The sequence below is a fragment of the Giraffa tippelskirchi genome, chromosome 1 (assembly GCF_054371585.1).
Source record: "Giraffa tippelskirchi isolate mGirTip1 chromosome 1, T2T-mGirTip1v1.2.pri, whole genome shotgun sequence".
Lineage (NCBI taxonomy): Eukaryota > Metazoa > Chordata > Mammalia > Artiodactyla > Giraffidae > Giraffa > Giraffa tippelskirchi.
The window spans coordinates 90,550,287-90,567,623 of record NC_137275.1 but is presented as its reverse complement, the minus strand read 5'-3'; the positions used below and the strand labels follow the sequence as shown (position 1 = coordinate 90,567,623).

The 17,337-nt window shown below is 37.6% G+C and overlaps 1 protein-coding gene across 10 annotated transcripts in view; it reads right to left on the bottom strand.

The window, feature by feature from the left end:
- NPNT (nephronectin) overlaps window positions 1-17,337 on the bottom strand; it is a 76,543-nt gene that overhangs the window by 41,839 nt on the left and 17,367 nt on the right. For 5 of the 10 annotated variants that reach the window (XM_081484073.1, XM_081484106.1, XM_081484091.1 and 2 more), the window contains exon 3: window positions 14,102-14,152. The exons of 3 other annotated variants lie outside the window; for them this stretch is intronic. In XM_081484073.1, the coding sequence (XP_081340199.1) occupies window positions 14,102-14,152 (51 nt within the window). Of the gene's footprint in view, window positions 1-14,101; window positions 14,276-14,431; window positions 14,538-14,615; window positions 14,862-17,337 lie in introns of all 10 variants that reach the window. 2 more of the 10 variants (XM_081484157.1, XM_081484147.1) reach the window with 2 other exon arrangements.

Genomic DNA, 17,337 nt, shown 5'->3' with positions numbered 1-17,337 from the left:
AAAAAAATTATCTAGCTCAAAATGTGATGGTGCCAGATTGAGAAGTCTTGCTCTATACCAAATCTGTATATGGTGCTATACCAGATATTAAAATAGATGCAAAATCATTGTATAGTGTGGTCACTGGTCTCAAAGAGCTTACAATCTAGACACAAAGAAAAAGCAATCATGTTTTTAATTCAAGGCAATGTTTATAAACAAAAATGGTGGCACATGTGGGATTTGTGAAGAAATCATCACATATCCATACAGAGTTGTACAGAAAGCCTCGAAGAGGAGGTCTTGAGGTGGACTTGAAGTCGGGTAGACAGAGAAGACAGTGAACCATCCAAGGTGTGAAGAATTATACAGCAAAACGGGCCTCATTGATTTAGAGGAGGCTTATCAAGCCAAAGAGATGGGCAAACACTAGGAGAAGAATAAGAGGTAGACAATCATAGGTGAGTGGTACCAGATCATGATGTTCCCTAAATTCCAGACTGAGAAATATGCACTCTGTCTACAAGAAGTGAACACTTCATCATTCTCTTTAGGAGAACTACCTGATAAAAATAACCTGGGAATATTAGCATGGTGATGATATGCAGGATGGACTGGAGTCTGACATGCAGATAAAATGATCTATGTTTGTTGACAGGACGAGATGGGCTTCACTAACCCCTGAGTGAAGAGCCAATAGGTCTTGAAGACCAAGGGGAGAGGGGTCAACAGTGACCCTGTGTCTCTAGTACCTGACACCTGCTCCCTTCCATATCAGCCCACACTTTTCTCCAGTCTGGGAGATGCTCCCATTTTTGGACAGTTCTCAAACATCATATCCTTCAAAACACTAACACTTCTATGAAACTGTTGTGCATTTTATCTTTGGTGTTTTCTACATTTCCTCATTTGACTCACCAACCCTCCCCTTGCTGAGCACTCCACAGGTTTGTTTGCCAATCTTACCTTTAGACCTTTCCTGCCTGTGTTACTTACCCCAAATGAACCCTGTACCATGACTAATCCTTACTGCTGCTCTATAGGTATTTAATGTAAAAGCTTGCAGAAAGAAATGATGACCAGAGAGTCAAGTATAAGTGGTAGAGAAATGCACTGGGGGAATTCATAAAAATCCAATTTTAGATACGGCATGACATTCAACAGAAAGCAGTGAGAAGAAATGAACTATCTAGGAGGTCCTTCCAACATTATGCTTCAGTCAACTGTATACCTGGTAGATGGTTTATATGCAGTTTTAAAAAGAAGTCCCAGAAGTAAGCCATCCTTTATGTAAGTTCCAGGCCCAATCAAGAAATGCAAGTTAAAACATTTTTTTAATTTTAAAGGAAAGATATTCCATAAATCTTAACAATTATGTATGAATACAACCTGAATTGTTATCACAGATGCATCCCAAGTGCCATATTGAAAAAAAAATTAGTAAATCAACTAGACTGGAATAAAATAAATTTTTAAAAAAGAAGGGGAAAAAAAAGTCAAACACCTCAAAATAATTAAATGCAAGTCAAGGTAAAAACCTCCCCAAATAACTGGATTTTGAAAATATCTCTAAAACATGAAAGAGAAATTTAGAAAGTAGCACATGAAAAAGTTTATCAAACAATTACATATGAGGCACCCAGGCTGTGTTGCCTTTTGACCCACTGACCAGCCTGAAGTCCATCCATTTATAGTACTTTCAGGTGCTTTTCAGAAACAAAGGTTTTTATTGTTCCCCTTCTTTTTCATTGTTTGTTCTGAGTGGAGTGCCCTAATTTCAGGCACATCAAATGCCCTCATTCCAAGAGACCCAGACTGTTAATGTTTCCTACATGTTTAGGGAGCCAGTATTTTCAAACAAACTGCTATTTACACTTCTACCTAACAGACTATTCACTGAAGAAACCAACAACCTATATATTAGTCAACAGCTATTAAATAGACTAGGATACTCACAATGCTGATGTATCTTTTTTTTTTTTTTTTTGCCTTACAAAAAGAACACGCTTATTGCACAAAAAGACTTTCTCTTATTATCCTGCTAGCATTAGGTCTGCAATGGAATTCAATACACATGTACTAAGTATTTAGTAGATGCAATTATTCTACTAGGCAAGTGAGGGGAAAGAGGGAATCACATAAGATATGAAAACTAACTTTGAAATTTTAATACGTTGGCTGAAAGTTAACAAGAGCTGTGACAGATGAGTTGAAAGAAGGGGGGAGGGCAGAGGGTAACTGCGACTGTGGTCCTAGAAAGGCTTCCTGCAGGAAATGTGATCTGAGCAACACCTGAGAGGTAAGAAGCAGAGGCAGTTGAGATGGGAGACAAAGCCTTTCAGAATACGAGCCAAGGATGAGGGAAGGCCAAGAAAGGGCGTTGTCAGGGAGCACCGAGGCTCTGTGGAGCCAAACAGTGTAAAGTGCTTAGAAGAGCAGATGGGGGCAAAAGACGGGTTGGTGTAAGCCATAAAAGGCACTGGTGGCAAAAACTGCTAGGTTGTTACTAATATTTGTTTTTCCCTTCTTCTTTAAAATAGAGTGGCTTTTTTTTTTTTTTTTGAAGCAAGCAATGAGTTTATTGTTTAGTCAATGTCGTGTCTAACTCTTTCAAGACCCCATGGACTATAGTCCACCAGGCTTCTCTGTCCATGGGATTCTCCAGGCAAGGATCCTGGAGTGGGTTGCCATTTCCTTCTCCAGGGGATCTTCCTGACCCAGGCAGGGATCAAACCTGCATCTCCTTCCTGCTCTTCAGCATTGGCAAGCAGATTCTTTACCACTGAGGCACCAGGGAAGTCCTAAGTAATGAGTTAGCAATAGACAATTATATTCCCTATCCTCCCTGACATATTTGGGTAGTCAAGTGACTAAATTTTGGTCAGCAGAAATTATTGGGTGCAGCTTTTGGAACTTGAAAGCTACTTAAAAAGGTGACTGATTAGTATATCCTCTGTCTTCTTGCCTGAAATATAGAAGTCATGGCTGAACTACAATGGCTACTTTGTGATTATGGGATGACTCTTGAGAATGGAAAAGAGGCTGAACAAGAAGTCATAATATTAACCCTAAATGGCCATTCTAGTCTTTTAGGACACTGGTCTTTGTGTCAGTGTTACTTGCAGCCAAGTACAATTACAGTATAATTACAAGTAATACCTGATTATCCTTGAGCACAAGGCTGTGGAATCTGGGCTTAATCTGTGTTTACCATCAAGCCAGCAGATGCTGGATACACACTAAGGACAGAACTGTTGTGACTGAATCTTAGTAAAGAAACACAACTTGTCAAGTTATCTTAAACCTACAATATCATATACTCTAGAAGTATCTAAAGAACTTCACTGCTACATCTAAAAGTTAGATGAGAAAACACATATCCACCTTGAGATTAGAGAAAAATGATTCCCAACTTCTGTGTAAACAGACCCACCTTTTGACAACCCATTTCACTATAATGTGAGTTCTCAGTGGTCAGCACACACCAACCTTCACAACTTGCTGTGAATAGCAGGTCAAGGAAAAAAAAAATAAGTGGGCTATTTTTTTTAGCAGTCTATTTCAGAATAATGTTCTCAAAACAACAAAAATAGATGAGACACTGACTTGTAGGAAACATTGTGTCTGCTGTTGCTAAAGGTTACTCAGAAGTCAGCACTGTTTCTCTGAGCTTCATGTGCATCAGGGACAAGAAGTCTGGGCCACATTTGGTCCACAGAGGACCACTAGCATCCACACATGATTTAGCAGCTCAAGAAACCAAATTCAGGTGAGGATCACAGGTAGTCAGTGAATGACAGATTCTTTTCCCCACAAAATCAGCCGTTGGAATTAAGGTCAAATGGGCATATCACACTCAAAATTTACTCTGTAACATTCCTGCAACACAGTCTCCAAAGTGCCCTTAAAATAACCCCTAAACCATTACTTGAACTAAAGAAACAAGTCTCAACTGGCAAAGCAAACATAGTTCTTTAATGGCACATGTTCCTGTTTGACTGCAATCTAAGATTTTCCTCTTAAAAATTCATTCTAACTGATGTAACTGGGGTTCTGAGAGTTGGACAATGTTTTCTGACTCTAAGTTAGACAATGTTATCAAATAAGATAGGGGAAATTATACTCCCACATTAGTTCTATATAATATCTTATGTAATCTAATCACAGTTGGGAGTCAAGTGCCAACATCTGTTTAAAAAAAAAAAAAAAAATGAACATCCTGAGTCGCCCAAGCAGATAGCGGCTCTGGAGAGCAGCAAAGGAAAAGCCAACTCAACCTCAGGTGTTGTTGTAACCTGAGAAGTACTTTCTTAACGTAAATAAGATTGTCTTCTGAATCTTAAAAATCACTTGTAATCTTCCTATTCTATATCATGTTGTAACTTGAGAAGTATTTTCTTAATGTAGATTGTCTTTCGAATCCTGAGAATCACTTGTAATTTTTGCAGTCTCCATCATGTTGCTATTCAGACATGGCACCGTTAAAAGCAGAACAAAGAAACTGCTCTCCAGAGTGTATAATTGGAAAACAACGATGACAAAAGTATTCAAGAGCAGGGCAGAAGGATGAATGGATTCAAAACTGGGACATTTCCTAGAGTGCTCATGACACCTAACAAGCTTCGCAGAACTCAGATATGGATACACTCATTTTAAGGAAAGAGGAACATAAAATGAGGAGTATCTTTTTCAAAGAGCAACTGGCCTTGGAAGAGAGAGAGATGCTAAAAGAGGCATTAAGCAAGCCATTGCTGTATTAATGGGACCTGGAAGGAATGGAGGCAGAAGTTAAGAGGGCTCCACTGAAAAGGGCCTTGATCTTCCTTTATCATAGGTACCACAAACACAGAGAGAAGAATCCTACAGATCCGAAGATCTTCGGAGGAAAACAACTCTCCAGCCTCCTAATATCCTGTATTCTAGTGTTGAATATCCTATTTGCAAATCTAAGTCTCTTCTGTCGTAAAAACTGGAGTAAAAGTGCCTCTGATTGTTATCACTATAAAATACTATCTGTTAAACGATCTCATGAATATAGAATGCAAAACCAATTTATATGACTGATTAAATTTACCCTCACAATATCCATATAAGGCGAGAGAGAGACAGACATTACCCTTATTTTACCAGCAGACAAGCAAAAGCACAGAAAGTTACGTGATTTGCCCGATTTCAGAAAAATTTTCTTACAATCTTCTAATTCTTTTGATATTCAGAAAAACTCCAGACACCTAGCTTTTTGAGTGGATTTGGAAGAGAGAGTGAAGTTATAGTAAAAACACTAACCAGGAAAGGATGAGAGGGATAGAGAATATCAAAGGTAATTAAAGGCATAAACGTATTTAGGAAGGCATAAAACTTCTAGGAAGAAGTCACAGTTAAGAATACAATCTATAATTTGAGAAAATTATAGTAACCCTGCCAGAATATTTCAACATAAAATGATCTTTTTACTTCACTGCTTGTTAGGTACAGAAGCCAGATTCTGAATCATTAATGAAGTATATAGAGTTGTTATCTCTTCTGATGTATTATTACATCTATGATTTTTTTGCTCTCACATTTTAAGAAACGTTATTTTCATTAAGAACTTAAACTAATCATAAACTGCAGTCAAATATTAAGTCCATCAGTTGATAATTTAGAGTATGAAGTTAAAATAAATCAGGATAAGGCAATGGCACCCCACTCGAGTACTCTTGCCTGGAAAATCCCATGGATGGAGGAGCCTGGAGGCTGCAGTCCATGGGATCGCTAACAGTCAGACACGACTGAGCAACTTCACTTTCACTTTTCACTTTCATGCACTGGAGAAGGAAATGGCAACCCACTCCCGTGTTCTTGCCTGGAGAATCCCAGGGACGGCACAGCCTGCTGGGCTGCCATCTATAGGGTCACACAGAGTCGGACACAACTGAGGTGACTTAGCAGTAGCAGTCTGTTCTAGATAATGTTATTTTCCAAGAGCTGTCTGGTTAATTTATTTTTGTCTTTCTGGAAACATCCAATTCAAATTTCTCAACTGTCTATTTAATCTCTATTTAACTTTTAATTCCTGAAGTAGACGAAAGAAAATAAGTGCCTGCATCTTTGAATCTCAAGCCAACTTTTATTTACTATAATTAAGCACTATCCATTTTCACTTAAGGAATCTTCTTCTGAAAAGTACTGTCATTTTTGGTTTACTTGAAATTTTAACTTTTTTCTGTTTTCATTGTAGAGAACACTGGAACTTAGATTAATGCTAAATGAGACCTTAAGAACATTTCATAAAGTGTTATTACTTATCTGGGAGTGTGAAGTAGATTTGTGGGAGGTTTTCTTTAAGTAGGGTTAACAGTAGCAATGAGCACACGTAACACCCATATCTTTGTTTTCAAATACCATTCCACAATAAAATCAGGGCTGAAGCAGAGAGGCTGGAATAAAGCAGAGAGGCTGTGACAAAAAGCAAAGACATTCAAAAAATTATGGAAACAAGTGAAAATGACACAGGAGCTACTTGGAAGTGTTCCCACTAGCCAAATTTGGCATAATTTGAGCACCAAGAAAAAATAAGGATAGTAATTGATAACAACTGAATAATAAAAGAATCTGGGGGTCCAGACTGATTCTAAAAAGAAGAGAATATAGCTTCTCTTTACAGAGCCCCAGCAAACATGCAGAAGGAATGACAAAATCTGAAAAAATAATTCTACAACCACAACTGAAATAATTTGAGTAAAAATTATCCATAGATGTTAAAACTTTCGCTGGGTGAAATTTGTTAGGGAACAGAACATTCAAAGAGTTTCAATGTCTCACCCCATAGGGTGCTTACTAACTACAAAGAGAAGGTGCCTTTCAGTGGAAAAATCTGGTAGACTCCTTAATCAAGGAGTCTTAATCAAGGAATTCCTTAATCCTTAATTAATTAATTATTCCTTAATCAAGGAATCAATAAACTGACATTATGTGCAATGGGAATGTCATAATACATGACCATCTATGTAATATTTTTGCCAAAAAGGTTTAACCAGCATCTAATAATGAGGAAACTTCAAATTCAGATCTACAAAAAAGTAGCTCTAGAACTGTTCTAAGGAATGTCATCTAAATGAAACGTCTGTGATTGGCTCTGGATCCAAAAAAATCCATAAAAACCATTTGGAGATAATTTGGGAAATCTAATCATGGACTGTTTGCTACATAATATTATTGTACCTATGTTAAATTTAAGTGTGACATGGTATGCATGCTAAAGTATGTAAGTACAAAGAGCCATTATATCTAAGTTACTTTCAAATGGCTCACTAATTGTGTGTGTGTATGTGTGCAGATAAGAAGGGGGGCAGGGGTGGGGAGAGAGAAAGAGAGGGGGAAAGAGTGTATGTAGCATACCTGCAAATGTGCAATATGTTAACAACTGTACATGAAAAGTACACTGCTATTTACTGTTGCTATACTTTCAACTCCTGTGTGGATTTGAAATTTTTCAAGTACAGAAATGGGAAAAAATTTATAAACACGAGTAGGATAATATGCATACCTTGACAAATATTCCTTAATTACTCTGACAAATATTTCTTAACTTGTGAGCTGTAGTTTACTTAGCGCACTCTAGAGAAGGGGGTAAGAGCACATATGCTGGAGTTAGACCACTGGGGTCCCAGATTTACCAATGCAGAGTATCCAGCTTCTCTCTGCTCTAAAATAAAGATTATAGGTTGAGCCAGAGGAAAATGTCAGCGCTGCCATTTTTTACTTAAAAAGTAGTAAGCCAACAGGGTGCATATAGAGTTTATCCATCGGTTTATGGGGATGATTAAATGAGAAAATCCAAATAAAGTACTTAGAACAGTACCCACCTCATAGTAAGAACTCAAAAAAAAAAAATCTATAAACAGCATTATAAGAACAACAAAGAGGAATTGCTACAGTGTTTAAGAAACTGTATTAAGGACTAGGGATAATAAAATCAGTAAGAGATCAAGTCCTCACCCTCAACTAGGGAAGTCTAGCAAGGAGAGACAGAAGTAAGCAAAGATATCTTAATAACAGATATGTGCAGAGGATACAGGAGAGGAAATGATCAATTACATAGGTTCAAGAGAGTCAGAAAAGGTTTTGGAAAGGAAACAGTGCTAACAGACTTCTTTCAAACAAAATGAAATTTATAAAACACCGATACCATAATGTAAGAATTCATTGAGATTATGATGAAATACAGACTTCCAGGTGGCACAGTGGTAAAAATCCACCCCTCGATGCAGGAGATGTAAGAGATTCAGGTTCAATCCCTGGATTGGGAAGATCCCCTGGAGTAGCAAATGGCAACCCACTCCAGTATTCTTCCCTGGAAAATTCCATGGACACAGGAGTCTGGTCGGGCTACAGTCTGTGGAATTGCAGAGTCGGACATGACCGAGCACACAAGCAAGCAAGCAATGATGAAATACATATTAGGTGAAAATTATATTTGTTTTAGCTAAAGAGATGATGCTCTAATTTTGAATACGGGTACTAAGCAATCATCAAAAAAGGCCAGAAAGCGTTAAAGTAACCATCACCCCTTCCTTCAGTGACCAAAATCCTTACGTTTAAAGAGTCACTGACAGACAATGAGTTGAGCCATTTATTAGCCATTTTAAAAATGGAACCAACTTTGTGACTGTACACAGAAATGCAGGATGTGAGGCATTTTGTCAGTGCAGCTCACTTTTTTTTTTTTTTTTAAAGGAAAGCATTACTTCACTAATTGTTCTAAATTTATCTGATGGAGGACCTTACACAGAAACTTGGAAACAAATGTCCATCAAAAAAGGATTGATTAAATAAGTGGTGGCACACGGGTCTTCCTGCCTCCAGGATTGTGGACTTCAATTCAGGTATCATCTGCTATTAGAGGGACCTCACTAAAAAAACAGGCTTCACCATGATTTCACCATGCCATTCTCCCCATACACTCACTGACTCCCCTTCATGTTTACTTGGAGCTCATCATGCTGGTTCAAACTTTCTGTATGGCATTCAACACATTTCACACTCTGACTCCTGCCTATCCCACCAGTCTCATCTCCAGTCATATCCACAAACAGACCAAATAATGGTAGTTCCCAGGAAATCACATACTTCAATACTCCCACACTTTTACACAGACTGTTGTTCTTCCCTTTGTTTGCTGGACTAACATCTAGACAGCTTCAATACTCAGCTTAAATAATACTTGCTTTAGCCCCTCATTATGATTTTGGGGCCCTCCTCAGCACTTTCATAAACCTCTGTGCATAACTCTGCTGTAAATTATATATATATATATAATATATATATATAATACACACACACACACACCCCATCCTATATTATCACAAGTATTATTCTTACCTTGCTTCTCCATTAGACTTTGAGCTCTTTAAATACACAGTATCTGCTCTGAAATTTCACACAGTCTCCTAACAAAGACAGACATGACAGGTGTACAAGGTGTTAAAAGAATATAGAAGAAAGAATTTCTCGGCAGGCAGGCAGGCAGGAGTAGGGAAAATGTCAAGAAAGACTTGCAAGAGGAAATGTGAACTGAATCTTAAAAGATGAGTAAGAATTCACCGTGTGGATGGGTGAAGGGCCTTTTATTCAGAACAAGCAGCATAAGCAAAGTTAGAGACGTGTGAAGCATCAGAGGGTCTGGCAGCACACAGGCAGTCCACTGTGATTGTGTCCATAAGACAAAAAATAGTCCTTCTAAGATAAGGCAATCACCAGCTTAAAGACTCTAATACTCAAAGAATCAATATTCCATCCATAATGGCGAACAATCAATCGATTGTAAGAAGTAGATGTCACAATCAGATGACACTTTATATGTTTTCAAGCGTGTACATTGATTTAAGAACCTTCCTCAAGTGTTAAAGATCTTTTATACAATATGTAGTAAGGTCATAAGAAAGGCAGAGAAATTAAATATAGTTATTTGCTCAGTAAACTGTCTTTCCTAAAACTATAATCCGCTTAGTAAGATAACATCATGTTCACATTTTTTTATTTCTTTTATATAGAAGTGCCAGGCCCTTATACCTTCAAAGTACTGACTGAGCTAAAGAGGTATAAGACATAGCTCCCAGATTCATGGAACTAACAGTCTAGCAGAACAAATGATATAGATCCAGAAATAGTCCCAAAGTAGAGCAGGATGAAACAGGCGCCACACCAGTGTTATAACTCAATGTAGAGAAAGAAGAGACTTCTTGTTACTAAAATCAGGAAGACAGAATGAAGGTGGCATCTGAGCCAGGACCCGAGGCAGGGCTGTCACAGTATGTTCTAATAAGAAAGAATATTAACTTCTAACCTAAGTGTGGGATTCCCCAATGGCTCAGCTGGTGAAGAATCTATCTGCAATACAGAAGCCACAGAAGACTGCGGGTTCGATCCCCGGGTCAGGAAGATCTCTTGCAGTAGGAAATGGCAGCCCACTCTAGCATTCTTGCCTGGAAAATCCTATGGACCAAAGAGCCTGGCGGGCTACAGTCCAAAGGGTCAGAAAGAGTCAGACATGACTGAGTGACTAAGCGTGCACACCCACATGCACGCATGCGCGCGCACACACACACACGTGTGGCTATTCATTCCTAACAACAGTTCACTTTGAGTTGAGTATCTGCTTAGAATTAAAAGTGATAGTGATGGGATACAGAAACAGTTAACCAAAAGGGGAAGAAAGATAGAATGTTTGTAGAGAGTGGTTCTCTTTTTCAGCCCTTGATATAAACAAATGATGAATCACTCGCTTCTTTCAGCTAAAGGCCAAAATGGTAAACCGGAAAGAAACTTTGTCAAGAACCAAAAACTATCAGAGAACATTTCAGCCCACATGCAATACAGTATTTTCCCTCTCCCACATTCCTCAGATACGTTTAACGTTATTCTTCTGTGGAGGAAGTTGTGAGGATTATTAATGTTGACTGAAGATGATGGTGGGGAAGAAAGGTGTGAGTAGGACAGCAGTGAAGAGATCATTCAATCCCAGCCGGTGCCCGACTCAGATCCAGCCCTTGAGCTCTAGGCCTGGAATCCACCCACGTGTCACATCTCTCCACTTCCGAGTCTCACAAGAACTTCAGAGATGGCACATCCAACACTGAGGTCATCCCCTGCACTTTCCCCACCAAATCACACACCAGAAACCTGGGTGTCATCCTTGATTCCATCTTCCTCACACCATTCTCACACCATCTGCTGTCATTTTACTGAATGTGAAATAATAATTACTAAACTAAGTGCTTCACATTTTTTCATTTGATCTTCATAAAAAACCCTATAAGGAAGCTATTTCCCAAAAAGGTCACGTAAGTTTCTCAGAAACACAGGTCTGGTAACAACCGGGTCTGACCAGGAAGCCTGAACTCCCCACCCATGTCCTAATACACACCTCTCCAGCCTTTCTTTTTATTATCTGTCAACATCTATTTTTCTCTGTTCCCACCAGTGTCGCTTAAGATAAAACTCAGTTTCTCGCCAGGTTTACTGTAACAGCCTCTAGCCCTGAGCCTCAAAAGGCTATCTCTTAATTGCCAACCAGCAAAATGTTCAGAAAGTGGCCCTAGAGCCCAAATGCCTACAGATCCTGGGCATCTGTCCTGAAGCAGTGAGTCCTATGGTAAAGTGGAGTGCATGCTTCGTTCAAACAGGGCAGCACTAAGCAACTCCAGCCCACCAATTCCTTGTAGCAAGACTAGCGACTGATTTATCAACAAAGCCTGATCTCCATTTTTCCTTGGTAACACTGGCAACTATTTTTAAAAATGTTCAAACTCTTTGTGAGCAAAACTAAATTGACCTGTATGCTAATATGACCCACTGCATGTGTGTATGCTCAGTCATGTCCGACTCTTTGCAACCCCATGGACTGTAGCCCATCAGGATCCTTTGTCCATGGCATTTTTCAGGCAAGAATACTGACCCATGAGAACCAGCTTATAACTTCTGAAATACAAATCTGATTAGGTAATTCTGCTGCTTAAAATCTACTCAATGCTCCTCTACAACTTTGGGATAAACACTACTCTAAGATGCCATCAAAGGCCTTCCACAAGTCAGCTCATTGCTCCCTCTCCCACAGCATCTGTCATCACATACCTTTCAAACACACACCTCGATGCCCAGATGAAGGTTCTTACATTCCCTGGAATGTGCCCCTCACTCTGGCTTCTGAACCTTCAGTGTATTTTTTTGTCTGGCCGGGGTGTCCTTCACTTGACTTAACCCTCAGAATACAGCTGGGCCACCAGCCTGTCACTCTTGGCTGAGATACTGCCCACTGCGATGGGCTTTCACAGTGCCTATCTCAAAGCACACCTGCATCAAAACACACCTCTCATCCAATATTGTCTTCACCTGTGAGCCTTCAGCACGGACAGGAAATGACATCAATGCCTGTAGCTTCAGCTTACTGATGTCTGCAGTGGTTGGCCCATGATGAGACAGGGAATAGCCCTCAGTATGTAGCTACTGAATGAATGAATCAACTGAAGCCCACTGAGGCTGTGAAATCTTCCTTGATCCGCTCCGGCAGAAGTGGTTCTTCCTCTAAACAGCCTCAGCTCTTTAATCCCTAACTCTTGCCTACTTTAGAATCCTGGAAGGAATAAGAGCCAACCATCTTACCAAATCAGCTCCTCCCAAGCAAGAGTCCATGTTTTACTCAACTTGGATTAAACTTTTACTAAACATCTCTCTCTCGGCCCCTAACTTAGCTCCTTACCTTTAGTAAGCTCTCAAATGTGTGTCAAATAAATCTCTAAGTAACTCTACATGTAATTCTACAATTCAATTCTCAGTTCTTCCAGTTCCTTTTCCCTGGGCTAGGTAACCAAAACCATACCTCATTCTGACATTTGCAAATGGATGTTATTATAGAAGTGGAAAAGGAATGGTTCAGAAGCACAGGCAGTTATCCAATGATAATTTTTCCTTTAGACATAAATAATTTGAGAAATTTTCTACTACTTCCAATGGATTATTTCCAAATGATGGGCATGGTAAACAAAATGTAATTTAAAACATGCTGTATACCATGGATGCTATCATAGATCCCAGTAAAACACCATTTCAAAGTTCAAACACTTATCAAGAACTGTTCTGCATGAGGAGGAGGAGGTATTCTTATGGCCAGCAGCAATCCTGCCAGTAGGTTTAAAGATTAGGAAACCGTGGCTCAGAAAATGTAAATAAAATATCTAGTATGTCATAGTTGGTGAGTCACAGGAGAGAGTCCTGAACCCACATGACTTGGGGACAAAACCCAAATTATATTCTTTGGCACTGACTCCTTAACTTCAGCCATAGCTCTGCTAGTTAATCCTATAGCTGACGGTAAATATAAGATACATATGCTTTGATATTTTAAGTCTCTCTGAACAGAAAAAAAGTCTTAACATTTGTTTCTAGAACTATCAATCTTACTCCCAAATGGTTTTATTAAAATCACCCCTTAAAGACACTTTCTCTGACATGTAAAAATATAAAGTACATTGTCTTCTTGGTACCAAATCCATAAAACAGAATTATACATATTTCACCAAAAATTTCCAGTTAAGTATCATAAGGATGATTTCTCAGGTGACATTGTCCACTTTCAAAAATATTTAAAACAAGAAACTTCTTATGCACCAAAATCATAGCATGAACACTCCTAGGTGCTAGTATAACATCTTACATATGTTATACAATAAAAATATTTCTTACCTGATTTTTCCATGGAGAATTAATGAATATGAGACACAATTCCCTCAGGTTAATGATAGGATGGTGTTAGTAATCTCATTTGGTGGGATTTTTTTTTTTTGCTTCTATAAGTATTAAAAATATAAACTGTCCTTTAGGTTAGAATGGAGGTCAATTTATTAGATTCGTAAAACAGAAGAAAGGAATTATAAACTGAAATGGAAAAGTTTAATGTAAGAACTGAACAAAATTATGAACAGAATAAACACATCTCTAAGGAACACAGCTTCCCCCCAAAAAGCAACTCAAGAACACAACTAGTGTTAAGTTTTATTAATAACTTTATAAAGTTATTATTTAGAAGTATGCCTTTCAAGACATAGATTAGCCGAAATTATTTCAAAAAAGATGTTCATCTAACCTTTGAGCTGGCACCTTATCCTGGCTATTCTCTGCCTTAAGACGTAGAAAGCTGCAAAACAAATGTCCAAAAAAAGAAATTCCAGATCTTTTTTCTGTAAGGAGGCTGGACTTGGGTATTTATCAACTTGTTACATTCCCGGAGACTTACACATTTGCAACTTTCAGTGCTTTTCTGAAACAAAAAAAAAAATCTAGGACATGTTTAAAATAGTAATATTTTAGTCACCATTTTTGTCATTAAAAAACATTCTGTAACAAAAATATTAACCAATAATTGAAGTTGTGCTATTCTTTCATAGTTCAAATTCTAAATTAAAATATTTCAGACCTCTAGTGACATTGTACCTTCCAATCCAATTTTTAATCTTCAGAATATTAATTTTTGGTTCCAAGAGACAGTATCCTTTTATTTAAATGAGTATTGGACAAAATATCTGAAAAAAAATTAAAACTTTTGATCAATTAGTAACCAAGGCTGGTAGCTTTTTAAATTGATTTTTTTTTTTACTTACCTGTTTCTTACATACTGTGTTTCCCTTTTCTCTCCAACTTTGGGGAGGAAATATTATGGTTTTTTTTCTTTTCCTTCCACAGCATTTTCTTCTTGCATGGCTGCTTTGGTTGTCAATAGCAACGGGAATTAGTGGGAAAGCTCAGCCATTTCACTCGAAGATACAAATAACCCAGTTTAATGAAAGTAAATGGAAGAGACTTGAAACACTACTAGTAATGGTCACGGTTCGACCAGCCTAGAAATCCTAGAGGTAAGGGAAGAGATGATTTTATTACTTCTCTTTTGGATCAATGCCTTTATAGCATAAAATATTAGTCTTCTTTAAAGCACAAAATATTCACTTTAACTGTCCATTTGTGTTGTTTGTATAATTTAAAGCAAGGTGGATAGAGCCTTCTTTGGGGTAGTATCAGAAGAAAAAAATGGTAAGAATTTGATTCAAAGTAGTAGTATTGATCCAGAATGATTGCTTTATACTTTTAAAGGCACACATAACATTTGCTTTTTAGAGTATTATTTTCATGTCCGTTGGGTTTACAAGTTAGCATGTTGTTTTTGTTGTTGTTGATAACTTTAAAAGAACTACTGATGTTGATACATTTCTTAAAATAATGAGATATATCAGGCACAGTCTAAGCAAAAAGCTGAAAATAAATCAAAGCATAAATTGCAAACTATATTCTGGATCACATATTAAGGAAAACTATGACTATGGTTATGTATGAGAAGGAAAAATATAAAAGGATACTGTTTCTTTAATACTCTTTAAATGTCAATTTTGAATAATCAAGAAAAAATATTAAATGATTTAAAATAAAGGTGAAATAAGCTAATAAAGAATAGCAAACATCATTATTTTCTAACTAGTTATGTTAGTACCAAGCAGCCAAACAGTTCTGTATAGTTTATTTTTGTCTCATAAGATCTTAGTTGGGTCACATTTCTCCTACTTCATTTAAATCAGTGTTGACACACATAGATTTACCAAGTTTTATGGTATTGGTATCTACATCCATTAAATAAGACTTCCAGAATGAAATTTTAGCCAAGGTCCCATATTCTAAAATTTGCATTTTAAAACTATACAAAACTGCATTTTAAATCAAAGCAATGTTAAACTTGGAGTAATTATTTCCACAAAGTTTCTGGAATCTATTCTCTAATCATGTGTAAGGAAATTTTCATAGGCAACCATCACCACAGTTTTTGTGAAAGCTGCCAAAAACAAATGCCCTACATGTATTTTTTTGTGTGGTATAAAACCCCATGGTGAAAAGCACTAAAAGAGGATTCATTAGTAGCACATAATATAGAAACACCTGTCCATTTTCTCCTGATAATCAGTTTTCCAACAGCCACTATAAAAAGCCATAGTGTTTAATACATGCAATCTTGCCAGCTCCAAGCCACCCAGTGAGAATTCTCAACTGCAGAAGTCTCTCCTGAGACTTGCCCCAGACCACTGCTTCAGTTCACCTGAGGGTTCCCAGTGACACTCTGACTTTACAGACAGGTCTCCGTGATTATTAGGCATCCTTAAACATCATAAGCACTCCGATGACTTTATAAAATTGTAACTAATACAAACCAGAGAAGCTGAACAATTTGGGGATATCTTTTCTTGCCTGCTAAACACAGGTCACAGATTTGGAGTCCATTCTGGGCCCTGGACAGAGTTAGGGAAAGTAAGGGATAAGAAACCCAAAGGAATTGAGCCTCTGTATTATCCAAAGGGATCCCTATCTTACGGTGTATCATCACACAGCCTCTCAAGCATGATACATGCCCTTCCTTCAAGGCGATAAATCCAGGCTTCCAGATGAAAGGGACTGGTCCTCCCAGACTCTGCAACTCTTATCTTCCAACCCTAATCTCCAGCTGGAAAAAGTAGTAACTCTATGACGTTCTCCATGTCCCAACCCAAAATTTCATGTATTTCTCATTGTCAAAAAAGTTAATATTAGCCCAGGAAACACTATTTATAGACAATTCTGCATGTTTATTAAAGCAACATCCAAGACAACAGATCCCACGAATAGAATTTTGAGTAACAATCTGGAATCTCTCCACTACTTTATAAGTATTTAAGTTACAAAACTCATCAAACTTCAACACAAGATTAGAGAACAGAACATTTAACAAATTATCTCTTCATAATTTTGTGTTTTCTCCCCCATTTTAATTGCTTAAAAAAAACACACACAATTCTGCCTTAATTAGGAAATAAGCTATACAGGGAGATATCTTAATTTTAGACCATACACAAAGATGTAATGAACTTTTTAATTCATCAGTGATTTAAAAACAACCTAAGGGACAAAAGAACTTGAAACCAACATTATCAATATGAAACACCATGAAATATTTATGTAATCAGATGAACTTAGGACAATTTATCTAGTAGAAACTATTGCCATAGTAAATTATATAAACTCATGTACCCTAACCCATGTACATTAAAAAAATACATTTAAGTATAAGCTGCAACTTGTGTTTTTCTATTACTTGCTATTTGTTGGCATGAAAGCACTTGGACAATAGATATCAAGTATCTACAAAACCTTAACAGTGAAGAAAAACAAGAGGTCACAAAGGCTTTAGAAAAATATTTTGGGTGGCAAGAAGCTAATATTCAGAAAGTCCATCCAAGGAGTTAGTTTCTGTGATAAATACACACCTCTGACCATTTAAGGATTTTTCACAGAAGCTGAGTTTGAAAA